The sequence below is a fragment of the Panicum virgatum genome, chromosome 7N, assembly GCF_016808335.1.
Source record: "Panicum virgatum strain AP13 chromosome 7N, P.virgatum_v5, whole genome shotgun sequence".
NCBI classification, from domain to species: Eukaryota; Viridiplantae; Streptophyta; class Magnoliopsida; order Poales; family Poaceae; genus Panicum; species Panicum virgatum.
In genome coordinates this window covers 42489547-42515757 of record NC_053151.1, presented here as the reverse complement: position 1 = coordinate 42515757, position 26211 = coordinate 42489547, and the positions used below count along the sequence as shown (strand labels likewise).

Genomic DNA, 26211 nt, shown 5'->3' with positions numbered 1-26211 from the left:
ATGTCACCAAATTACTTACATGGCACACTTATTAATTCAATGGACACCATCCTACTAGGAGGGTTGGGACTAGTCTTAAGGCCAGAGCACTTAACCCTAAACCAGGGGCAACTTATTATCATGTGGAGCAAATTGGCAATTGGACAAAAAGGTGAGGGCAATGGTGCAATTGTCCCAATCTTAATAGGTCATGTTTGGATACCAGGGTTAAAGTTAGATTTGACTTTTTGGACTCATCTAACCCTAAAGTATCCAAACTGGAGGATTAGATTGGGGTTAGATGCATCTAACCCACCATAAAAAAAACTATCCCCTCCAAGGGATGCTTATTGGGGTTAGATTGGGATGGTCCCACCTTCCCTCCCTCTCTCTCCCCTTCCAAATGATTGGAAACGTGTCTTTATTGTCCATCTAATCATTCCATCCAAAAAATCTCTTTGGTTAGAGTTAGTTTATGATTAGTCATGAGTTGAATACTAACTCTAACTTCTAACTTAGTTAGAGTATCCAAACATGACAATAGTCGAATAATCAAGTGTACTCCGTACTAACAGAAAAGAGCACTAGGTCCTAGTGAAGTACTCGCCACACCCAAGCATGTCTGTACGGTGATTCACAGGTAAAAAGAGGGTGATCGTTCTTTAAGACCCACTCATTGCAAGATTTTACTCACGCGATTGTACGCGCAGCTGGATCCTTTTCCGGATCCGCGGTACCCCTCCGAACCCGCCCTACGTCTTTCTGTATTAAGTTCCTCCATGATTCGCAGCATTCGGATTATAATTCATTAATTCAAAACCGGTGGGGTGGGGGCGTACCGCGACGCCACCTGTAGGCAATCATTCGGCACACCCGAATGATGCTGTAATCATGAGCGTCGCATTGCACCTGCACACCTCTTCTCCCTTCTCCTCCTTTTTTTTTTCTCTGAATCGCTATCGCTTTGCCGAACGAATTGCCCCTCCCTGAATTGCATGCATGCCCTCGAGGAACTCCGTCGAAAACAGCAAGGCTTTTGGCAAATGCGCTCTCGGTTTGTTTGTCGAGCAAAACAGCACGGGCCGAATTCAGGCAGTACTCGTGGTTCGGGACTGAGACCGTCCGCACCGTGCCCGTGCTCCTGCTGTAATGGCGTACGGGGCGAGGCGTCAGTACAGTCTTGACCTGGCGTCCTTCAGGTTTGTTCCGGGCTCCCGGCTTTTGGCCGGTCTCCCGTCGATGCAGAACCACCGCCCCTGTCCTCTCGTGAAACGTCTGATCTCTGAAGGAATACTAGCTAGCTAGCAGCCGTTTGGAGCCAAGACAGGGCCAATCTCACCAGCATTCTGTTGAGTAGTTAGCCAGCTTCGTGTCCAGACCAGAGATACGGACGGACCAACCGTGCCGTTTCGGCCCAGACGTGCCCGCGCCGGCTTCAGGAAAGCCAACGGGCGCGGGGACACAGCCGGGCTTCCCGAAGCGTTGACGCGCGCTTGCCGCCGCCGACGAGCTAACGACTCCACGGAATCTCCGATCCCCTTCACACAGGAAAGATAAGCTTCTTTTCTCCTCGCTCGCAATCTGCCCAGCGGAGCCGATGGCGCGGCAGGTGGAGCCACTGCTGTTTGCGGAAACCGCACACAAGCCACAATGACACGAGCCACACGGATACTTGATATTTTCTTTTTACGCGAGCAATGCACACAGATATGATATCTTCCGGGTTTAGCTAGGCTCGTTCACTGACGTGCCAGCAAATCAGCTAATGTGAAAACAGGCGACGCGACCGGGGAAATTTATTGATAGCACGCGACTGGCACAACGTCGATCGGGAGCGGACGACGACGGCAGGGGAAGGGAGGAGGACTCATCGTTCACGGTATCGGCAGCTTTCTCCTGCGTTCTCACGTATACACGTACGCCGTGATGATGATGATAATGGCACGAGCCGTCGACCACTGCTTTACTCCAGACCTCTAGCTAGACTGTCGCCGTCGTCGGGTTCAAACGCGCGCATGTACGTATTAGTGTACACCGTCGCGAGCCCCGGCCGTTAGTCCTCTTCGTCAAACGCCACTAGTAGTCTCTAGCTAGGCTAGAAGAGGCCGGGCGAGCGCACGCACGTCCTCGCCATGTACTTGTCCCATGCATCATGCATATCGCGTGCCGGAAACCGGTAGACGGCTCGACGATCTCGTCGATCCGTCCGCAAATCCCCCCTTGCTCGCCGCGGCAATTACTCCGCCCGCCCCTGCCGGCCTAGCCATCGAATCTGGAAAAAGATCGGGCGCGCGTGGAAGGCGTGTGGGGCGGGGTGAACGAAGACTCGCGAGGCGGCGGTGTCGCCGTTGCGTGGGCGAGACAAGTCCGGGAAAGAAAAAAACGAGTGCCGCGGCGAGCTCCACGTTACGGTCTCTGCCGGGTTGCACGGCCGGGCGCCCACGTTTCCGCCTCCCTCCCCGTACCGTGCGCCGCTGGATCAACGAGCTAGCACGACACCATTGACAGCACGGGAGAACGAACGGGACGCCGCGCCAACTCCGATCCGGACCGACGCCGCCGAGAAGAGCCGCGCGCCGCGAACACTGCCGCGCCGTCGTGGCGAGGTGGCCGCGGGCGGGGCGGGGCGCGACGTCGCCGCCGAGGGCGAACGCGCGGTGCCCGTCGAAGCAGCGCGCGGCTGCGGCACTGCGTCGCGTGCGCTGTAGCCTGTAGCGCGGGGTGACACCGTGACGAGGCGGCGACCGGGCAGGGGAGGGGGCGAGCGCGCGGCATGGACGCCTGTGCGCCGTCGTCGTGGCGCCGGTCACCCACGTCGCGCGGGCAATAATGCGGCGGGTGTGGCAGCGGCAGCCTTTTGTTCCGCGCCCCCGCGGCGGCGACGTCACCGCGCCGGGCCGAATAGGCCTGACTAGGGTTGAAAACGAAAACGAAAATTTTCGATTACCGGGAATCGTTTTCAAGATTTTATCGAGATTCTGGTGTAAACGAAAATGAAAACGGCTACCGAAAATACGGAAACGAAAATGATATTTTTATCCGAAACTAAAAGCGAAAACGATTTCAGCCTCTACCGACCGTTTTCGAAAATTACCGTATTTATCTGGTAATTTACCGCCGGTATTACCGTATTTGAAGCCCAATCCGTCATTGACTGCCGGTATTACTTTGGTATGACAATATGAGTACTAATATATTTTTATATTTGTAGGATGAATATTCAGAACTGGTCAATGATGATTATGTGGCAGGTGATGATGATGACATGCCTGAGGTTCAGCTGTAGGCATAGGCAGCCTGCGGCCCTGCACTAGCACTATTCTTAATGGCATATTAGTCTATGTTTAAGTCTGTATTTGAATTTGGTTAATGATCATGTATAACTATGTTACGTATGCTGTGTGCAACTTTGTGCCATACTATCGTGTATGCTACTATGTGTCAGTTATCACGGATTGGTTCGATATTCGGATTGATATCTTAATCGAATCTTCACTATTTTGCATATGAGATGTGTTAAGTCATATAGTTTTTTTTGAACGAACTGCCCAAGATAGTGCGCATTTCATTGATATAGCAGAAAAGTACAAGGCTACGACCCTGGAAGGTCATAGCTAGGGAAAAAGAAAAGAAAAACATAACTCATCTAGTTGGATTGGGACGTCAACACGGGAAACTCAACAACTCAATCTCACCCGGTTGGATTGAGACATCAACACGGGGAACTCATTCACTCAAAGCGGAGGTACACTCAAGACTACCATGGAAAGACTAACCGGATGGATTGGGACATCAACACAGTTGAAAAGACCCCGCTGGACGACACAGATAGAAAGAGGCCAAGCCACCGCGGCCAACCACTTATCTACACATGTAGTTGCCATGAAGACACAGGCCCGCGCCGAAAGGGAGAAGATGCGGAAAACCTGTCGCTGTAGCACCGCTGCAAAACCACACACCATCCGATAGAGTGGAATCGCCGAATCCAGACCTCACGCCAGCTGCCTTGCAGACGCCACCGCGAAAACACAACACGCGGGGGCCTCGCCACACCCGCCGTTGGACTCCTCCTCGCTCTCGTCGCCACGTCGAAGACACCGCATGCGGGGCCTCACCACTTCCGCCTCAGTACTCTGTGTCATGGATTCATATATAAAATCGCCATTAGGATGATGCATCGTGCTGCCCTGTTTCCAAGATCTCCATCAAACAGCCAAGCCGTGTCCGTCAGGCAACATCGTCTCATTGCCCCACTCACGCACAGCTTCCAGCGCCATGCCAATCAATCCAGGTTGTCGCTTGCGTCATCTTCCGACGATGGACCGCACCGGAGTAGCCACAGCGTAGCTGGACCGCCCGCCACAATCCGCTGCATGCCAAGTCATCCCACCTTGTCGTTGCCGTAAGCGCCGCCCTCGGACGCTGTCCCACGCCGCACCGACAACTGCAGAGCAGTGCCAGCCGCCGTAGTCCGCTGCAAGCAGCCAACTCGACAAGCATGAGGCAACCCCCGGTCGCCAGCATGAATTTGGTCGCCGCGGCATAAGCTCGGCAATCCCCTTCGAGCTCGCCACCTGCACCAAGCCGCCCCGCCAAGCCATCAGCAGGCCTTCCGCCGCCTGGCCAAGAGTGTCTCCACCAACGACGCCTTCAACAAGGTAGCAACGCCAAAAGCGCCGCCGTCGCTCGTTCAACACGTGGACGAGGTTTTCACCCAGAGAAACCCGCGCAGAAGGGATGGGCTCCAACATGGCACCCCCAACAGGGAGAACGACGCCCTCAGACGCCATTGTCATCACTGCCGGCAGAAAGCCGGCAAGACTTTTGCCCGGAGAATCCCGTCCTTGCTGCACGTCCTCAGCCCGGCAAAGCAAGAAATCCGCCAAGGTCGGCGGCGCAGCCATGCCACCACACGCCAAGGTCAACTTGCACCCTCTCGCGCCGCACCACCCACAGCCGCGGGGCCGCTCACCGCCGCCAATCCACCTAGCACCAACCCACGGCCACCGCACGTGGCCGCTCGCGTTGCCATGAAGTCAAGCGCCACCGTCGGCCACAGACCAAATGCAGTCCCGTGATGAAGACCGCCGCGCCAACACCGGCGAGCTCCTCCACCCCCAAATGCCGCACCCTCGTGTGTGCGCGGTCGCCGAAGGGAAGAAATGCCGCCAGCACCCACCGCTGGCCACGAGGTGCCGCCCAAAGCGAGGACCCGGAGCACGAGCTGCCGCCGACTCAGATCCGCCACCATGGCCGCCGGAACCGAACGCATAGACACTGAGCCGGGCTCACGCACAGGGCTCGCCCCCGCGCACAGCCGCGACGCGCCGCCTCTGGGCCAGCCAGCGCACGGCCCCAAGCAGCAACGCCGCGGGACTGGTGCCCCAAGCCGCCGCCGCCAGACCCGCTTGTCGCCCTCACGCGCTGACGGGCCAAACCGCGCAGCAGGACCCACCGCCGCTCGCGCCGAGGCACCTCGCCAACCGTCGCGCAGAGGACCGGGGCCAGTAGATCTGGTGGCAAGGCTGGATCCGCGCCGGCGAAGCTCCGGTGCACCGCCATGCCGAGGGTCCCAAGCGCCGTCCTGCCCCGGCGCCCGAGCCCCCCACGGGCCGATTTCGCCCCGCCGTCGCCTTCCTCGCCGGCCGCCCGGCTTCCGGAGACCTGCTCGGGCGACGGCGAGGAGGGGAAGGAGGCTGTGGGGGGCTGCTAGAATGGCGGCGCGAGGGAGCCCCTCGGTCGCCTTGCGGGAGCGACGCGCGGGGGGAACGAGACGGTGTGTCTGTGTGTCAAGTCATATAGTTAATGTATGTTATGCTCTATTGTTTGATATATTTATCGTTTTTTAAATACCGTTTTGATGGGTTTCGACCGTTATCAATGTGTTCTCGACCGTATATTTCTGTTTCCGATGAAAAAATGTGAAAGCGCCGACCATTTTCATCCCTAGGCCTGACACCGCTTGTCCTCGGCTCTCAGGCCCAGCCGACGTAGAGTATCATTGACCGCATGACTCGAGTGTGTCAGTACGTGCGCTTTCGAGTAAACCAACCTTCCGCGCGCAGGTAAAAAGCAAGCAGCGCGCGGTCATCTTCTAGACCTACACGCCTTAACGTTCTGATCCTTTCGGCAAGTTGCCTTGCTCAAAATTTTCACCCACTTGGCTTGTCGGCTACTGCAAAACTATTGTTTCCAGGCCTTTCCGCCAGGTCGGAGATTCTGGTTAGGACGTGCACATGGGCTAATAATCAAAGCAGACGACATGTGTTCCAAAAAAAAAAAAGCAGACGACATGCCGAGGCTGAGGGCGACAGGATCGGTGCAAGGTGAGTGTAACCCGCAAGGGAGGGTTCGGCCAGGGGAGGTGAAATGCAACTAAACAAAGCTACCAATGGGAACTTTGTATCTACACTGATCAGTCAAAACGGAATTAGCCTCGACTAAGGGGGGAAATAGACGAGCATGTCGATGGCTAATTGGGATAAGAGGTAAACAGAAATGAATTGAAACAGCCACACTTATTGACCAAAGTGGTATAAAAATCTCGGAGGTGTGTTTTGAAATAGAAGAAATGGGAGAGTGGAAGCACACAGGAGCTTGTCTGCACTAACCCAGTTGCCAAGGCCGACAGTGGCCTTGATGCTCCTCCACTAGCCCACACTTGAAAAGCCCAGCCTGGAACGGATACCCTTACTGTCCCCGTTTGGAAAGCGCTGTCTGGAAAGCCCATATAACTGTACAAGCATTCAAATTGATAGCGAATTTTAGACAAACTAGTCTGCACAGAAGTTTCATGTCAGCCAATTAAAACTGCACAATACTTTATTGTATAGCTTCTGTTACAGATTAGAAACAAACAAAAACTGCACAGGGAGTGGACCCGTATAAATAACAATTAGCTAAACTATAATGGGTGCATTTCGAATCATAGATATATCAACGTAAACATTAACTCAAACATGGTAAATAAAAATAACTGAAACTTAATCAAATCCTACTTTGTTAGGTGAATAAGCTTCAGAATAGTATCCATGCATCAATGTACTGGTATATATGTGGCCGGAAGCCCGGAACCACGTAACTAGAACCGAGTAGAACTCGATAGGACGGTGCAGAGAATAAACACTGTTGAAAAACACCTGATCGAAAAATCCAAACAGAGGAAAGAGTATCAGACTGCAGAAACAAAGGCATCTCCAACGATGTTTGCAGGTAGAAACATATGAAGCCAGCTTCCCGAAATTCAGATTAGCAGAGCTACCAGAGCAGGTGAGTACAACGAGGTATTCCTCCTATAGTCATGGCTGCCGAGCCTTACTGTTTTTTCCCCCCTTTGATCTGCCGAGGGACTTGTTCGTCACAAAGCTCGGTATCCAAGTTGAATGACTTCAGTTGATCCTTCCCGGACACTGCAATTTGCATGCTACACTACTTCTCTAATGTCTTGTTCAAGGCCTACATTTCTCAGTCTGAATAAAATAAAAAATAAGCCTATAGCACGATGTTCATGTTGCAACCCCAGTTCCTCCAACACTCCTTCGACTATCTGATAACGGCCGAGACCACAACAGTGAGACAATAGAACTACACATGTGCAGTAATAAAGTACTTCACAGAGCAAACCTACCTGCAGCTTCAGGCTGCTGAAGACCTGAAGCCATTTGGCTCCTGGAGAAAGAACCAGCAGATATGTACCTGTATAGCAGGTGGTACGACATCAAGTGATTAAGCCGGTTCAAGGAATGCATCTCAACCAAAAGCTACAAAGTACGGAGTAGAGTAGTTGGCAACAACTTCAGGTACGCAATAGGAGCTTAGGCTTAACTTTCTGATGTCCTTTCCCCCCCTTAAAACTAACTGGTATAATGGTTGTAGGATTGTATTTGTCAGTCCAATTCCAGTGGGGAAAGGTGACCCAAATCCGAAGAATACTCAAGTACTCAACAGTGGACATATAAGCAGCAAAATACTGGAAGAGTGAAACGCACAAAACCAAGACACTTACTTGATTGCTAACCACTTCAACAGGAAAATTTTATAAAACAGGTGCAACCAATGCTGTGGCCGAAAGGTATTAGAATAATCTCCGGAGCACCTACAGGCCTGTAAACAATTAACAAGATCATCTGATTCTTTCATGCGCACGCAGAAAGGCATAGCTGCTCAACCACCGGTCCACCACCAACTTGACAAGTACAACAAATCAAGCTAATTGGGACAGAATATACTGTAACAATGTGACGAAGCAAACATCAATCCAATCCCGTTTGGTACAGCAACATTCTCACATGCATGCCATCTTGGTTAGTGATCAGATAAGGAGAGGGAGAAGGACATGCGTCAAACATGGCCTCTTGGCTTAAAAATTGCACAAACATTGTAAGGTGAAGGCCAAATTATGCAAACAAGTTAGTCTAAAAGAAACTGGCCACATGTAAACAATTAGATGAGCCGGGGAGCAGGCCACATCCGTCCGGAGATGAAAATTTAAAACAAAAAGGCTTAATAGGTCTAGAAACTAATAGTGTAACTGTGTTGTTCTTTTCCGAGACAATAATTTATATTGTGTTTGCTTATGATAGATAGCAAATGATTACTCTACCTCACTTCAATTCAAAATTGATACATCATAGTGGTACATTGGATCTGGTAATACATTGCACTTGCAAAAGATCAAACATAACATGTGTAATTGGCTAATTGCCTAAAATTAAACATAGCAAAGAACCCAGTGAAACAGTTAGATCACACAAAATCAACCTTTATATCACAACATCCACCACCTTTCATGTCAAATTTGAATCAATGTCATCAAGAATTCTCGCAGATTGCAGTGATCCTCAAACGGGGTGGCTGCTCTGGCTCAGAATTCCTTTTCCAGAAAGCACGCCGCCACCACACTTCGAACCCTCTCTGAATGTTTGGGCAATCCTCCCCAGAGTTGAGGAAGCGATTGAACCATGCCAGAAGAATCTCCTGCTGAGTTGCAAGAGGCAGTGTCAAGATGGTGTTTGCTAGCCCATCCTCTATCAAATGCCGGTCCAGCCCCTTGCAGGCTCGCCGCATCCATCCAAAGTCCTCATAGAAGGGCTCTAACCAGGTGCTCAAGAGCTGGCAACGGGCCTCCTTGGACACCAAGATTTGTCCCTTGCCAACCCCGACAAAGAGTCTTGCCGTCACTCGGCTCACTTCATAGCGGTGTATTGCTGGCACTTTACGATGCATCTCTGCTAGCTCAGTCTGCATTGCCCATGTCCTCAAGAACTCCTCGGCAATCTGGCGCTCAACAAGGATGTCAAGCATCCAATGCAGGTTGTCAGCCTGCCTGGCAATCTGCGACACCTCTGATTGATCACCCCCTGCAGTCCTAGCAAACTGCTCGCGCAGCAAGGACAAGCACCCATTGCACGCTGAATAGAGTGACTCCTTGCGGAGGTCACCACCAATTGCGCCGCCACGGGATGTGCTGTTCTCCCTGAGCATTTTGGAAACCAGCCCCTTCATCTCCCTCCTCGCCTTTTCATCCTTCCCTTCCAGGACAATCTGCAGGAGCCTCAGCAACACCTCCTCGCCACCGCCAGCATTGCCACCTCCACTGCAACTCCCTCCTACATCTGCCTCTTCAACCACTGCCGAAGGGGCCAATTCCAGGGACACTCTCTTGAGCACCTCTCCAGCCCCTGAGTTCTCGAGGTGCAGCTGCGTCAACAATGCAGCCACCTTCTCATCATCGTCCTCAGCCCAAGGCGCAGCCTCCAAATACTCCAAGCAAGATAGCACCCCGGCATCGAACACAATGGCCGCGGACACCTGCAAAAGGCACAAATAAATCAGTGAGCAGAAATGGCACGGAATCGAATTGAGACACACGAGAGAGCAGAGAAGGTTGTGCTACCTTTAGAATGCCAAGGACCTTGTTGACATCCTCCCGCATGAGCCTCCGGCGTAGATCCTTGCAGTACATGAGGCGCAGCGTCTCGGCGTAGACCTCGACGTCGTCGCAGTCGGAGATCTCGACGATGTGCGGCAGCGTCCGCTGCTGCTTGGACCAGCGGTCGGAGAGCTTGGCGGCGAAGAACCTGCTGTGCGCGACGAGTATGGGTCGGTGGACGCAGAGCGTGACGGAGAGGCCGTCCTTGGAGGTGAGGGTGAGGCGGACGTCGGAGGAGTCGGCGTCGTTGAACTGGTTCCCTGGGCTGCAGCTGCCGATGAGGTCGACGATGCGGTCCTGGAGCAGCATCTGGCGGTCCATGGAGCGCGCGGGCTGGAGCTGGTGCGGCTGGGGCGGGGCCGGGATGGAGTGGACCCCGGCGGCGGTGCGGGGGTGGTAGTCCTGCTCGTTGGCCATCATGTCGAAGAGGGTGGGGCTGGAGCGCGTCTTGTCCAGCGGCAGCGGCGGCGGGGACATGGGGTTGAGCAGCCCGGCGTTGAGCGCGGAGTTGAACTTGGTGTAGCTGGAGGGGTAGGACGGCGCGTACGAGGGCGGAGGGGGCGGAGTGGCGTAGGCGGAGGCGGAGGAGCCGGCGGGCGGGGGATCCATGGGAACGTCGGCGGCGCGGGCGGGGGAGGAGGGGTGGGAGTGGGAGTGGGAGTGGGCGTGGCCGCCGAGACCGTGGGGCGTGCAGCACCAGGAGGTGGAGAGGTCGAGGGGGACGAGGTGGGAGGGGGAGAGCTTGGGGAGAGGCCTGGATCTGGATGAGGCGGCCATATTGGGCCGGCCGGTGGGACGTGTGGGGATTCTCGCCGCGCGGGGGGGACTCGGGCACGGGAAGCGGTTGTCGTCTTTTGAGGCCTGGCCGGGGCCGGGAGTAATGGCGGGGACCACCCGCGGCGGGCTGTCGTTGGAACTGGCGGACGGATGGTGGTGGCGCGATTAACGCCGTGGTGGGTACAGTGCGGGCGGGCGCCGGAGCCGGAGGACTCACCGGCTCACCGCCGCGGCTGCACGCGCGGGCGCTAATGATGATCCTTGATCCACAACTCAACAACGGGCGTCCAGTTTCGTCCCCAGTTGGCATGTTCTTCAAATGGTTCCCCGTATCTTCTATTGCTTCGTGGGAAAGGAAAAGAAAATATGGTTACTGCTGTGTTTACTCTAACCAGTGACCACTTGAGTTTACATCAAACTTCCAAATTCCTGCGCAATCCACATTTCTGAGATCAAAACACATGTTTTTACCAAACATCTGTCACCCCGTTCGGTTTGGTGGAGAAGAGGCCGGCTCGGCTGGTTCAGCTGGAAAGTCCCTATCCCTACCAGCGGGAACTGTTTCTACAGCCCAGCCAGCCGCAACAAGCCACCGGCCAGCAAATCGAACGGGGCGTGTATTTTCTAACCCTATGTTTTTACACCGAGTGAGGTTTCCTTCATATTCTGCATTATTTTTCATTCCACTATTTTGCATTTCTTTATTCCAAACAGATCCTAAGAATAACTCATTATTTTGCATATATAGAAGAGAGAATATGAGGAGAGTGAGTGTATTATCTTTTTGTTAAAAGCTAGCTAGAGCTAGTTTTGTACAAATTACGGTTTGACTTCGCTTAATTCAGTTCTGAAATAATCAACGCAAATAGATAAGAACAGATGTAATACTCTATATGCTTTACATACTACCTCCACATGTGTTTGTGGTAGATTTAGTTGAAATTTTAACTTAAGCTACGTACCCCCTCCGTCCTAAAAGAAGTATCCATTTAGAAAATTTTAAATATATTACTAGTAGTGACAAATAATTTTATTGCTTCTAATTACTTATAGAAATTGTGATTGAAAACCACACTTTGTAGTTAGTTCTCTGGATCCTCAATAAATATATATATATATATACTGAAACTAGAAAATTAGCATCCTTATTTCTAGAGAAGAATTACCTGGGAAGAAAAGAAGGAAGTGATATAGAAAAAAAGGAAAGGATATAATAGAAATAGAAAATATAAAGAAAAAGGGTGGGGGGAGGGGGGGGGGGGGCGCGGAACGGCCTTTAAAGGCTGCCAATGCTTAACATAATGGACTGCTGGGCCCAACCGTGAGCCGAAACAGCAGTGGAAACATGACATGCTGGGCTTCGCTCTAAGCATCTGATTGCTTTGAAAGTTTAATATTACTAGTCAGGTTGGCGCGCTACGCGCGCCTATACTAAAAACGTGGATCTAAAATATTAATAGAAAGATATTATTCGTTACTATGTTCGAAGCAACATCGTATCGATGTATTGAGTTAGATCTAAAAATTACAGTAAAGCGGCATAGTAGTTTTGTGTCTGAGAGCGTGCCAATCTCAAGCATTGTAGTATAGAGGTACATGCAATTTTTCCTTAGGAATTTTTTTGTGTCAGTAGGTATAGCTTAATTACTTTAGTAGGAAAAAAATAAGATTAGAAATGAATGAACATTTTAATTATATTTTGTGGATTTACGGAGGGAAATCAAAACCCAAGAAGTAGTACAACTACCACATGTAAATGTAGTATACAAAGTTTAGTTATTATTTTTGTACGTAGGAAGTAGTTAAATATGTTTTGTATTGTCAAATAATGGAAGAAAAATATTTTTTTAAGATAAAGAGACTAACTTAATAGAATCGTGGGCCCCACGTGGGTCCCGCCTGAATAGTACGTGGGCCCCACATGGGTCCCACATGAATAGTATGTGGGACCCGCATGAACAGTGCTCGGGCCCCCCATGGGGCCACGACTCATGAGGAGCCCCCAAATCTTGGCCCTTTAGTATATGTACTTAACTAGTGGAGGTGCACGTGTATATGTTTTAAAAAATTATTTAAAAATAACGGGATTGTATCAAATAACTACTAAAAATTAAAAAGTATTGATTAATTTCATAGCAATCGAAACTAATCTAATATAAACTAATAAACGAACTCATACCAACACATAGAATTATGAAAAAAACTAGATAGTAGATTAACGGTTCACAAATAAATCTGCATCAATTAAATGATAAAAAATTATATAGCAAGTTCAAGGTTTCGTATCCAAGGATGTGTCATGTTCAATCTATCTGATGTTTGTCCAATCACACTCTTCAAAGCAGTCTGACATGATCCTTGGTGAGTTAGAAATTGCAAAATATAAAATAACGTAAACTGAATGTAAATGTGATGATTTGTTGCACTTCTATCACGATTTTCAAGCACTCCATTGACCATCAAGAAGTTGTTGCCAAATTCAACATCAATAAATTTTGCACTCATGGTTTGGTCAAAGTCCGCAATAATTTTCCTAAAACCATGTCACCATTCTATCGTGGAAACTGGTTAGAACCTATGTAGCACGGATACAGATATGCGTATCGGTATCGAAAGAATACGGATACGCGGATACAGTAATTTTCTAAAAAATTCGATACGCGGATATATTTTACTATTTTTTAAATAAATAAATAATGGCGCATATTAAATTTGTGAAAGTAGTTGTACTCAACGGTCAGATATAATCTAGACTGCCCTCTTCTTCTAATTTGGACTGCCCTCTTCTTTGGCCCATTCTTTGGCCCATGTAACAGCCGAACTCCTCCCCCTCCTCTCATCCTCCTCCTCTCTCTCCCCCCTCTTATCTCTTCAGTCTTCCCCGTGCTGGCGTGCCCCCCATCTCCCCTCTCTCCCGACGCAGCGACGCCCCTTCTCTTTTCCTTCTCTCTTCCCCAGCGGATGGAGAAGCCGAGGGCGGCGGGCGGCGGCGTGCGGCCGGGGACCTCGACGCGCTCGTTTCCATCACCAACGATGAGGATCTTGAGCACCTCGTCCTCGAGTACGACCGCCTCCACCTACTCCGCGCCCCGCACCGGGCTCCGGCGGCGGCTCCAACCGCGGACCCACGCTCCGGCTGAGGGTCTTCCTCTTCCCCGTCTTCCTCTTTCCCGTCCAGTCGCCCCCGCCCCTCGCGGCAGCCGGCCGGCCTCCTCGAGCCCAAGCCGGAGCGCCACTGGTTCGTCGAGGCGCTCAACAACATCCCGCGCCGAAGCAGGAGCCCAAGCCGGAGCGCCACTAGTTCGTCCTATGCCGTATCCGCAAGCCAGATACGTATCGGCCCACATATCCATTATTCTGCGAAAATAACAAAAATCGGATACTCAGAGAATATGTATCCGATACGCGATACGCTCCCAAAGTCACGTATCCGTGTTACAGAGGTTAGAACAATGTGGGCAGGACACATAACTTCTGCAAGATAAATTATAAATTTCTTAGTAGGCCTCCAACAACTTGGAAAAAGATCCTCCGTATAACTCAGCAAGCTATACACAGTTATGCAATATTCCAGTATGCAATTATATGCAAAGCAGTTGCTTTAAAGAGCTCAAAGACTGCCGGTCACGTGTGATTATTTCAGATGGAGAAGTACGTCAAGTGACCTGTGTATATTGTACACGGATATCAACTATTGCATGCGTATCAGCACCGGCCAATAATTAGTCCTTGAGTCACCAAAACAAATTGGGAAAATTGGTTCTATAGCATCATCAAAAGAACATCATTTCCGTAAAATACCATTAAAAGATCTCCGTTCGTAAAATAGCACACGAATGAATGTTACTTTAAACTAACATTCCGTCAGATTTCCGCTAACTTCTCCGTCACAAGGTTGTTCTTCCTCCTCTGTCACGCCCAACCCGCCCGTCCTGCCGACGCCCGAAAAAACCGCCGCATGCGGGAGGTCAGCTTCCGGTACCTCAACACACCCGTCCGCACCACCCCGCACCTCACCACGCAGTCGCGCTCCCCAACCCCATCCCCGCGCGGCCGCAAGCTCCTCGCGAGAACCACCCGCCACCACCGTTACTCACGGGCATGATATGAGAATGAGATAACCACACTTTAGATCAGATCTTCCATTTCCCAAGTATGAGATGCAATCCCATGTTCCGTTGTGCAGATAAATTGATTCAGATCATGTATTGATTTTAGGACTATCTATTGCAACAGAGGGTAGCATTGGTGCAACACCAGTTGGCTAACTTAAAATATTGTCGAGATGAATTAAGAACATTCAAGAATGGCTGGCAGCAGGAAGCTTTAAGCCAGCACCATTTTAAACTTATTCCCTATTTCATACCCTCTTTTGAATAAAGCCCACCATATACAGATGTTATAGCGCTCAATGAAAGAAATGACCATATATTGAGCCAACTCGAAAGAAATAAGAATTTCAGAAGTTCAGAAATGACCAAATATATACCTGGTCTTATAACTCAGATGTTATAGCGCTCAATGAAAGAAATGACCAAATATATACCATATAAAATTAGGAAGCCAACTTCACAAACAGAACAAATGACCACCTATTTTCCGAAGAAACAAAGCCAGGGTAGACACCAAGATTTCTCTGTCCAAATGTTTTTTTTTTGTCTTATTGTAAAACCAAGGTTTCAAAGCCAGTGTGTATCTTTCTCAATATTACATCAAGAATATGTAATAACGGAAAACATATCTGCAGCAACAATTAAATATTTTGTGAGATACCTGAAATATTGCATAGTGCTCAAAATCAGCATTAGGAATTTTCACTTCGTCTATGCGTGCAATGAGAAGCATGAAAGGACCACCTGCAATAAGCATCCTTTTGTTTGCCAAGCTATCTTTACCACCTTAGATTGCAGCAACTGTAGGATCCATAATAAATAAATAAAGTTACATATTTACTAACAAAAATGCTATATTTTGTTCAGTTACATTGCACCCTTACACATTCTATCCAAAGTAGAGGAAAGAAATAAGAATTTCAGAAGTTGAGACTTTTTGACAGTGAGTTATAAGACCAACTGGAAGCTAAGTGAATAGCACATGACAAATTGTAACAAACAACCAGCAAGTTTCCATGACCATCACCTTTGATTTTGAAAATAAACTCTTGGAGTATCTAATTGCGCCCGGATCTGAATACTCGAACCTCACCATTCATGGTCGTTGATCATTTCTTTCAGCACAGCAAACTGAAATTTCAGGTAGTGAATAGTATTTTTCACCTAGTTACATTTGTGATAATATTCCTGAGAATGGCTGATGCTGAGTTAGCTTACAGCAAGGACATAAATTCAGATAAGAGCTGGCAGTTTTCAAAGACCTGAATGCAATGGTATTGTCTGAAACCTACATCTCATTTTATGCAAATGATTGTTTTCAGTGATGCAGTCTATCTAGACAGGTATATGAAATAATAACACTATACTTATAGCAATGATTGATATGTGACAATTATATAAAGAACCTAGGAGACAAGATATTTAGATTAATTAACCAACAATTTAGCATAAATCATAGTCCATACCGTAATTACTTTTATCCACATATTATATTATATTATTCATCCGTAATAAAGATGTCAAGATTTTGAGTAAACTTACAATATTCAAATCAAACAACCCGGTATAAAAATTAGCTGGCTACGTGTTGCAAAAAAGGTTGGCGACTTCTGCAATTTTGAAGTGAAAATTTGAGACAGAAGCAATTGTATTTACCAAGGGTTTACAAACATGTAAATATGTTTTAAAAAATTGTGCCATGATTTTATATCTCAAGATACCTGGACTCATTTTATCATGCCAAACTGTGCATAAAGCCATATTACAGAAATACAGCTTAAGAAAGTTCAGTTTAAGAAGTGTATACAGTAGCATTTTCTAAATGATTAGGACCAATATATCTTCTGAATATTGTTCAATGCTTATTATTCAATCCATGCCAAGTCTCCATGTAATTTAGAAGCAGCTTTGTTTTTTCCATGAGAATATTTTAATAAATGGGGCAGAACAGTGATTGATAGGAAACACATATCACTCTGTTCGGCTGGCTGTGGATGGTGGCTGGTGCTGATTTGTTGTGAGAGAAAAGTACTAATGGCTGGCTGTGGCTGGTGGCTGGTGCTGGTTTGGTGTGAGAGAAAGCCGAACAGAGTGATAAACAAGAGGCATCCAAATGTCCTGGTCATTACTGACGTATTGGCAGTCACCACCACCTAATTGTTCATGCATTAGTCATTTACTACAATGTCTGGCACATTGGGCTCTCGAAAGACATGAACTGACTGAATAATTAAACTAATCAAGTGCTGAAGTTCTAGATAAATTAGGAATCCTATCACGTACCATGTGATGATGATGATTGGAATCTCATGCTATTGGCAGAGATGAACCGAACGCCCTGCAGGGAAGGGAAAAACAGATCAATCAGCAGTGTTGAGGCTGCCAAGTTGAACAATAAAAGGTAATTAGCTTGAGCAAAGTGTGCGGTTTCTGAAATTTCCATCGTTAGATTTGTATTACCAAATTGAAAGACTGAAATCTCTAGCTTGCCGCCATCGGCCCGGCAAGGCGCACAACAGTGGCGAAGCCAGCCTGACAAGTGACCTAGGGCAGAACAGTACCAGTGAAACAGTGCAACGCGCCACGGAAGGCGCGCGTGCAGGCTCGCTGGCCGCCGGTGCCCGGCGCAGCAGCGCAGGGCCGCCGCAACCCACGGCGCCGGCCGCCGGCCGGCTCCGCCCTCCGTCCACCGGCCGCCGCCCCCCGCCCCCCCCCCCCCCCGGCTGCCTCCACCTCCGTCCACCAGTCGAGGCAGGCAGCAGGTGGCCAGGCGCGCGGCCGGCGGGAGGCGCCGCCGCCGAGGGCCGCCCGAGGCAGCCTGCAGCGGTGCACGAGACGGCCGGACGGTCGGACGGGGCGATGGGGCGACGGCCGGCTGGGGCGACGGCCGACGGGCGGCCGGGCGGCGGGCGCAAAGGCCAGATGACGAGGCGACGAGCTACGGCAGGCGCAGGCGGGCAGGGCCGGGGGTGTGGTCGCGTCGCGTGGCTAGCTTGGGCTGCTGGCCAAGCGGCCACCAAACCCCACGCAAACCCTAGGCTGCGCTGGGCTGAAGCCTGAAGCGTCCCGCAGCCCAATACTCGGCCCACGAGCCACCAAGTCTCGGCCCAGTACGCGGTTGCCTGTCTTCCTCTCAAATTTCAGCGTCGTCCTCGCTTCTGGCAAGCGCCGCCGCGATTTGCTCCCTTCCCGGCGGCGTGGAGAACTGAGGTCTGAGGATATCCTCTACTGCTCGGCCAAGGGGACCTAGGGCGGCCGCCCGGGCTCGCCCTAGTGGTGGCTCCGCCCCTGCGCACAAGCCGCTTCGCATCCCTTGTGGTGAGGCCCTGCCGCTACCAGCATATGTCCGCCGCCGGGTGTAGCGGTCGCTGACGCTGACCGTCGTTGCTTGCTTGTTGTCAATTGCGGGAGATCCACGTGCCCGGCCGCGTTGAATTGAAGGCCTTCACAGCATGCTCAAGCGGGGACAGGAGACCGCGGCCACAGCTTGAGGTCGCAGGGCGCCGAGATCCACGCGGGCCTCGCCCTCCTGCCGCAGCTGCTGGCCCCGCAGGCCACCGCGAGCCGCTGGCCGTGTGCCCGTCCCGCCGGATCTTGGTCCGCGACGGTTGGGAGGGATGGCAGGAAGGGTGGGCAATGCGGTGGTGCGAGGGGAGAGCGGCGGCGGCGGCGGCGCAAAGAGGAGAATGTCGAGAGGAGGTGGAGATGGCCGGACGACGTGATGGCGGCGGTGCGGATCGGCTCGCGCGCTGCGGCATCGCAAAGGGAAGGCGGCGGCGGTGGCATGACGGGGAGGGCGGCGGGCTGTAGCGTCATCCTACCCCTCCTCCCCTCGTCCTCGCAGCGCATATGGCGTCACGGATGCGGAGGAGAATGGAAGCGGTGGATTGCAAGGGAGGCGAGGCGAGGCGACGCAGGAGAGAAAGGAATGCAATCCGTGAGGAACGGGTCGAGGAGCGGAAGGCTCGCGCGGGTAAAGAAGCCGCGGGTGACAAAACTTTTTTTTGATTTGGCGGAATCATTTCGCAGCTATAGATTTTTTCGGTCTGTCCACGACTGCTGTCAAACAAATGCCCTTACATGTAGGCCACCAGGATTATTTTGTGAGAGGTATGAATAGATTAATTTTGGTGACAATTGTATTTAATTGTTTCAATTTGTATATAAATAAATAAATAGATGAATTAGCTTACCTGTCCAGGTGGGATTTCTTTAGGCGATGGTACTCGGATTTATCGCGCGAGCCATATATAGTCTCTGCATTCAGGAAGGCTACTTTCCGCCCAAACCAAACATCAGCACGGATTAGGGACTGGCCCGCGGCCTGGCAAGTCAAGGGGCTGGGCTGGTGGTGGTAGCCCGGAAGGCTTGGCGCCCAAAATGCGGTTTGTGGGCTTCTTTAAGACAGCGAAGGCCCAGCAAGGCCTGGAGAAGTCCTGTATATGTGTTCTTTCGCGAGTACCCCACAGGGCCACGGTACACTGGCACGTGATCGAGTTCAGTTCGAAACGCTGCCACGTTGGAGAACCCGTCCGTCAAGCAAGAACCTGCACCTGATGATCATTACCCGCTACGCGGAGCAAACCAAACTGCACACCGACACCACAGGATAAGTGCCGTCGCATGCAAGCACGTACCAATGGCAGCAGGGAGGTGGGCCAGGTGGCAACGGTCTGGGAGTCTCTTTCCGGGCGATAAGGATGTTCTGGCAAGCTCTTGTCCGCACGGCAATCCAACTGTTTGTTTAGGATGTTCGGCAGGCGGCCGGCCGCCCACAGCCCGTGGCAAGTGCGTCGACTCTCGACGGCGTGCGCGTCGATCTGGCCGGGAGCGCCAGCCTTCTCCCATGAAGATGCGTCGTAAACTCGTAATCTTATATATATATATATATATATATATATATATATATATATATATATATATACAGTACTAGGTACCGCCGTACACGACGGGGGAGTGATCCAAGCTGAACGAGAACAACCGAACATGCACGCCGACGGAGTCACGCAGCGATCCGTAAGGGTAAACCTGCTACTTTTAAACGCTTGCAGAGCTCGGAAGCAGACGAAACGAGATGGGCCAGGAGAGGCCAAACCGCAAGAATAAGCAGAGGTGCAGACGCACACCGACAGAGTCGCAAGCAGATGGACGGACCGACTGGGAATCAGGAGCTGAACGAATCTCGTATCCAAGGTGCTGGTACACAATGAAAAAGAACTCGCACTTGGGAGCATCCATCTTACGCACATCCCGATCTCGGCGCCACGACCATCTTCCGTCTAAAAAAGGACGCCGACGCTCCGTTCTTTATGACGAAGGAGATGAACCATCTAGGAATCAATCCCGATGGCAAGAACGTACAGGTAACAGCTAGCTCGGGCACGTTGGGATCACATGCTCCTCCACCGTCGTCGCCGCCCCGTGCTCCCGTCCGGCGTCCTGTCCACGCACTCGGCACGCACCCAGCGAGAACTAGACGACGCAGGGCCGGGCCGCCGGGGCATGACGACATCCCTTTCTCGCGGTGCATGAACCTGGCGGGTTGGCTTGCCCCGGGCCGGCCGGTGCCGTGACGCGCCGTGGCGGGCGGGCTGAGCAGCTCGTGCCGGTGAGCGGTGACGGCGACGGCGACGGTGACGGGACTAGGGCGAGACCGAGGGGACACACGTGGGTGGCGCGCCAGGCTCGGCCGGGCGGCCGTCCTCGCCCGCCTCTTGTCCGCCCGTGCCATGCGCCGCGGCAGCCTGGCCTGGCGGCTCGGGCGCCAGATTCCACGGGCAAGCTGATGGCGCAGTGCATGTGCATGCAGGGGAGTGGCCGATGTGTGATCGGGGCCCACCCTTTGGGTGCCTGTCGTGTCGCGGTGCTGTTGCGGCGGCCGTGGTACCATCCACGGGAGCAGGGGAGGGGGGGCGGTCTATCCATCGCATTCTGCGAATTGAAACGACTCTATCGCAGAAAGGCTGCCGCGCGCGCCAGGCTGGCGGCTGGCAGGCGTGGGCGATGCGCGCGCCTCGGCCCAGGAAAGCTTGTTTCGTATTGTTTTTCGTATTGTTTCGTTTCAAAGTGGGCTTCGTGAAAAGCTTGTTGGGCTGAAGGCCTTTTTTTTGTTTCGTTGTTTCTCATGTGGGCTTCATACGTGTTTCCGTTGGAACATTCCGGAATGTTCCTTTCGGGAACATATTTGTTTGTTCCATTCGAACTATTTTAAATATTCCTAAACATTCTTCTTAAAACAATCAAAAAAGTGCTGGAAAATGATTATTTTAAAAAAGTTCCGGAACATTTTGAAAATATTCCTAAACATTTTAAAAGTTCCGGAACGTATTTTAGAAATGCCGTGTGGCAAAAAGTTTGGTGGAACATTTTAAAAAGTTCCTAGACATTTTGAAATGTTCCAGAACAAATTCCTCATGAACATTTTAAAAAGTTCCAGAACTTTTTTCAAAAATTTTAAAAAAGTTCCGTAACATTTTTTAAAATGTTACGGAACTTTGTTCCTTGGAACTTTGTAGAATGTTCCAGAACATTAGAAAAGTTCTCGAGAGTAAATATTTAGAACATTCAAAACATTTCAAATTGTTCACCAAAAAGTCACAAAATGTTCTGGGGGCAGGGGGCAAAATGTTCCAGAACATTTTAAAAAAGTTCCGGAACATTTTGAAATGTTCCAAACATTTTAAAAGTTCGGGAACATATTTTAGAAATGCCGTGTGGCAAAAAGTTCTGCGGAACATTTTAAAAAGTTCCTAGACATTTTGAAATGTTCCAGAACAAATTTCTCATGAACATTTTAAAAAGTTCCAGAACTTTTTTCAAAAATTTTAAAAATGTTCCGTAACATTTTTTATATTTAAAAATGTTCCTTGGAACTTTGTAGAATGTTCCAGAACATTAGAAAGTTCTCGAGAGTAAATATTTAGAACATTCAAAACATTTCGAATTGTTCACCAAAAAAGTCAAAAATGTTCTGGGGGAAGGGGGGAAAATGTTCCAGAACAGTTAAAAAAAGTTCCGGAACATTTTGAAATGTTCCTCAACATTTTAAAAGTTCCGGAACATATTTGTAAAATATGTAATTCATTTTAATATTTAGATTTTTTTGTGGAAAAAAGTTTTGTGGAACATTTTAAAAAGTTCCTAGACATTTTGAAATGTTCCGGACCAAATTCCTCGTGAACATTTTAAAAAGTTCCAGAACTTTTTCCAAAAATTCTAAAATTGTTCCTTGGAACTTTGGAGAATGTTCCAAAACATTAGAAAAGTTCTCGAGAGTAAATATTTAGAACATTAAAAACATTTCAAATTGTTCACCGAAGAGTCACAAAATGTTTTGGGGGGAGGGGGTAAAATGTTCCAGAACACTTTAAAAATGTTTCGGAACATTTTGAAAATGTTCCTAAACATTTTAAAAGTTCCGGAACATATTTTTAAATATTTGAAAATGTTCCTTGGAACTTTGTAGAATGTTCCAGAACATTAGAAAAGTTCTCAAGAGTAAATATTTAGAACATTCAAAACATTTCGAATTGTTCACCAAGAAGTCAAAAATGTTCTAGGGGGAGGGGGGAAATGTTTCGGTACAGTTAAAAAAAGTTCCGGAACCTTTTGAAATGTTCCTAAACATTTTAAAAGTTCCGGAACATATTTTAGAAATGTCGTGTGGCAAAAAGTTTGGTGGAACATTTTAAAAAGTTCCTAGACATTTTGAAAAAGTTCCGGAACATTTTGAAAAAGTTCCATAACATTTTAAATGTTCCTAGACATTCTGAATTGTTTCCAGAACAAATTCCACGTGAACATTTTTGGAATGTTTCTAACCATTTTAAATTAGTTTGTGAACATTTTTAAATGTTCCCAAACATTATAAAATGTTCCTTGGAACTTTGATAATATTCCAGAACACTCAGAATTATGAAATACTATAACTGTGGTACTAATAGAACCTGGCAAATTGATCAGTACAGATTTAAAAAGAAACACTGTCGAAAACAAGAGCAAATGTAAAAACTATTCTGCAGTATCATTTGTTTGGTCTCGTGAGAACCAACACATTTCTTAACAGTTGGTCTTACATTACAGTGTCGAAAACAAGACATAAAAAAAAATAGATCTGCAGCGGTGAATGTTTTTTGGAGCCAATGATTCTTCGCATTTGTCATAGGTCTAATAGACTCCTATATTCTGCAGAAACAAAAATTATTTGTTAATGAGAGAACAATATTGACAAAGGAGTAACTTTGAAAAAATGAATTTTAGAAGAAAGAATTTACTAACATATTGACGCCTGAAGTTTGAAACTACTAAAGGTCTTGCTTTGTTTTCTTTGCTGAAAACTAACTGAAACAATTTCTTCTCCTTTAGGGCTTGGATGTCACATTGATACATTGACAAAAAAAAGAGAAAAGAAAAAAAACGAAATGAAATTTAGAACAAAATGTAACTGGAATTGAATGAAAAAAATAAAAATTAATGTCTATTTGAAATTAATTATATTAACCTTTGTGAACCAAGCAATGTTTGTTCCATCAAAGGTTTCCATGAAATAGGTGACAAAAATACCAGAGTCCGATCTTAAAAAAAAGAACATGTCAAAAGATTACAGCAGAATAAAAAAATGGGAAGAATATTTCAACATTTTATTCAATTTTATATGTACTATGCCATCAGAAAACAAATCATATAGAAAGCGGAAAAAAATAAATCACTTACTTTGATTGCTGTTTTGGGACATCATTATACCGTACACTGAAGTCACGAATGTTGAAAGTTTCAAAAGTTGGAAAAGCCAATATGAACAAAACTCTAAAGTTGTATATCACGGAATTAATCACTCTCATTGTGTTGTCAGCACCATATTCTGGGGATAATACATCAAACCTTCTTTTGCTAAAATTGACCACAATTAGCACCCATTGTTTGTCAATAAAGCAAGGAATGTGGATCTGAAACAAAAAAATGAATCAACCATGGTGAAAAGTTGCAAACTATAGTTGGATTTCATGAGTTTTGGAAAACACATAATAACTTTGTTGGAATGTTGTGAAGAAAGGTTCAGAAAGTTCCAAATTCAGCCAATGTAGGTTCCGAGGTTCAGAAGCAATTGTTGAATCTTTTCAAACTTACCAGTCCATCTTTTTCAGGTTGCACGCCAATGATACGCAAGAAATCAGTCTTGTATTTTTTCGTATCAAGGGATGTGTCCATCAGAATAGACTGGAAAATAAAATATATTGCAAAACAGAAATGAGTTCATTCAATATTGAAAAAATTGTAGCATGTGAAGAAAAAGCAATAATCTGAAAAAGCCAAAGAAAGAACGGTGAAAAAAAGGATATGAATTCTTACAGCTGTAACATTTGGAAGGTGTAGCTTGCAGATTTGATTATTTTGAAGGTGTTGATTGTAGTCAAACAATTTGCAGAAGCAGTCCATGACACGGAAGTGGAACCATCCCCCTGACATCATTGATAAAGATATGGTTCTCTGATCTACCCAAATGCCATCTTTTTCAAAAATCCTAGGACTTTAGAAATAAATAAAAATTAAGAATGGATAACAAAAAGAATAAAAAAATAAAGAAAAGTAAACTGAGAATCTAATATATGAGAAAGAGACAGTACAATTACCTGAAATTATTTTTAGATATGCTATATGTCAACAAGGAGTAGAAAATGTGCTCAACTTCTGTTGGGAAAATGGTTTGCTTGTACTCCAGAGGATTTGTTGCATTTGGTACAGAGCCATATTCATTTTCATTGATTAGTTTTCTGCATTTGACGAATCCTTTGGTTAACCCACTTGTTGAAGGTAAGTCTACATGCTGAAGAGATGTTTGGTTGCATTTCTCTGTTTGATCAAGTAGATCAAAATTTGGGAAATTGTGATCTGTGGTTTGTCTTGTTGAAGGGCCAAGCATAGCCTCATTCAATGAATAACCATATTTTGCACCATAAGAGAATCTGCCACTGGTTTTGGGTACAACAGAAATTTGATTGTTGAAACTGTCTTGATTGGCTTTATCTTTGTCATTGCAGTCTTGTGCATCTTGTACCTTTTCTAGGATGAAGAAATCAAGATTTTCTTTTTCCTCAGGTTTTCTTTTGCTCAATATGAGATCTGATTGTAAGAAAATTAACAAAACAAAATAAATTAAGAAAAGGTAAAACAGTTGGCAAAAAAAAGTAATAGGCCATCGATGAATGTCTAGTACCTTCGTATTTGAATTGAACCAGGGCGCGCAGATCAACTTCAGCTTCTTGGTCTTTGTTATTGTGTTCATACTGAAAATGCAACAGGTCATCGATGAAGTCTTGTAAACATGTTTGAGGGCCATCAAAATCTGTGTTGTCAGGGAGATCAATGAATTCTGAGCAAAGCTTTTCCACCAATTGTTCGAAAACATTCAAGCCTTGAGATTCTGTTGCCGAATTTGAGAGAGTGGGAACTGGCAGAGGTTGGAAGGACTTTACAAGGGAATCATATTCAGAGTTCATTGTTTTTTGCCTCTTCTCTTGGTGTTTGAAAGTATCTGGTGAAATTTGAGCAGTTGTAGAACATCTATTTGAATGAATGGTTGTAAGAATTCTATTCACAAAAGCTGAGATATCTGGCAACAATGACTGAAATATGGACTGGTGGAACTTTTCAGAAAGTTCAGAAAGTTCCCTCATTACCTGAAAACACATAATGATTGCATTAATGTGAATAAAAAATATTTCTCTGTAGACTTGTGAATTATTTTTCATACTTACATTTGAGTATTTTTCTGCAGGGCAGTTGTCCTTTATAAGTTTAGATAGCTCTTCTGAAACATGAAAGGATTTATCTTGTTCTTGGAAACAATCTTTGAATGGAGTGCAGCAAAGATGTTTAATCTAATGGTAAAATAATGTTGTCAGCAAGAAAATAATTACATGTTCAGTAGCATATATATATATACTTGTGTCGTTAAAAAGGGCAGAGAACAAATAGGGGGGCAATAAAAAGATAAGAGAAAGTGAAAAGATAAAATGAGAAAACTGGATATTAATTGTTTGTTTTACTCACAGGAAGTCTTCCAAAAGTATCAAATGAACTGGATGTTGAATCAAGAAGAGCATATGTTTGAATAACACTTGTTGTCCAATACTTAAGTCGTGGTGAAGCCAAACCAAAATTGAATTCAGAACTGTATAGAAATTCCAAATAAGCCACCTGCAAAATATAAAATTTGTGTTTGAAATAGCACAATCTTCCAGAAAAAAAGAAACAAAAATGACCTTGAGGGGGTGTGTGGACTAATAATTACCACTAAGACAAAGATACAACCACCAATGAAGATAGGTGTTCTTTCATTCTGTCTCTTTGCAATCTGGTACCTCTGGATTGAAGAATTGAGATAGTTGACAACTAATGAACACCAATCTTGTT

General features: G+C 47.5%; 1 protein-coding gene and 1 long non-coding RNA gene across 6 annotated transcripts; both read right to left on the bottom strand.

Moving 5' to 3' along the window:
• Positions 1 to 8510: 8510 nt before the first annotated feature.
• Positions 8511 to 10721, bottom strand: LOC120682420 (BTB/POZ domain-containing protein At1g63850-like). Its single transcript, XM_039964332.1, has 2 exons — positions 9875 to 10721; positions 8511 to 9789 (listed from the first exon to the last, which is right to left on the bottom strand). The coding sequence occupies exons 1-2, from the start codon at positions 10685 to 10687 to the stop codon at positions 8791 to 8793; spliced, it is 1812 nt and encodes a 603-aa protein (XP_039820266.1). The 5' UTR covers positions 10688 to 10721; the 3' UTR covers positions 8511 to 8790.
• A 4597-nt stretch (positions 10722 to 15318) lies between these two features.
• LOC120682907 lies at positions 15319 to 18906 on the bottom strand. Of its 5 annotated transcripts, none has more exons than XR_005678640.1 (3): positions 17361 to 17432; positions 17083 to 17137; positions 15319 to 16409 (listed from the first exon to the last, which is right to left on the bottom strand). It is a non-coding gene; the product is annotated as an uncharacterized LOC120682907 (long non-coding RNA). The 5 variants fall into 5 exon arrangements; XR_005678639.1 differs by having other exon boundaries at positions 17260 to 17395; XR_005678638.1 differs by lacking the exon at positions 17361 to 17432 and adding an exon at positions 18136 to 18906 and having other exon boundaries at positions 15319 to 17137.
• Positions 18907 to 26211: the final 7305 nt, after the last annotated feature.

Bases quoted from the DNA above. Each gene is read 5' to 3' on its own strand.
- LOC120682420 (XM_039964332.1), bottom strand. From the start codon at position 10,687: ATGGCCGCCTCATCCAGATCCAGGCCTCTCCCCAAGCTCTCCCCCTCC. The intron at 9,790-9,874 runs GTAGCACAACCT...TGCCTTTTGCAG, and splicing joins AGGTCCTTGGCATTCTAAAG to GTGTCCGCGGCCATTGTGTT.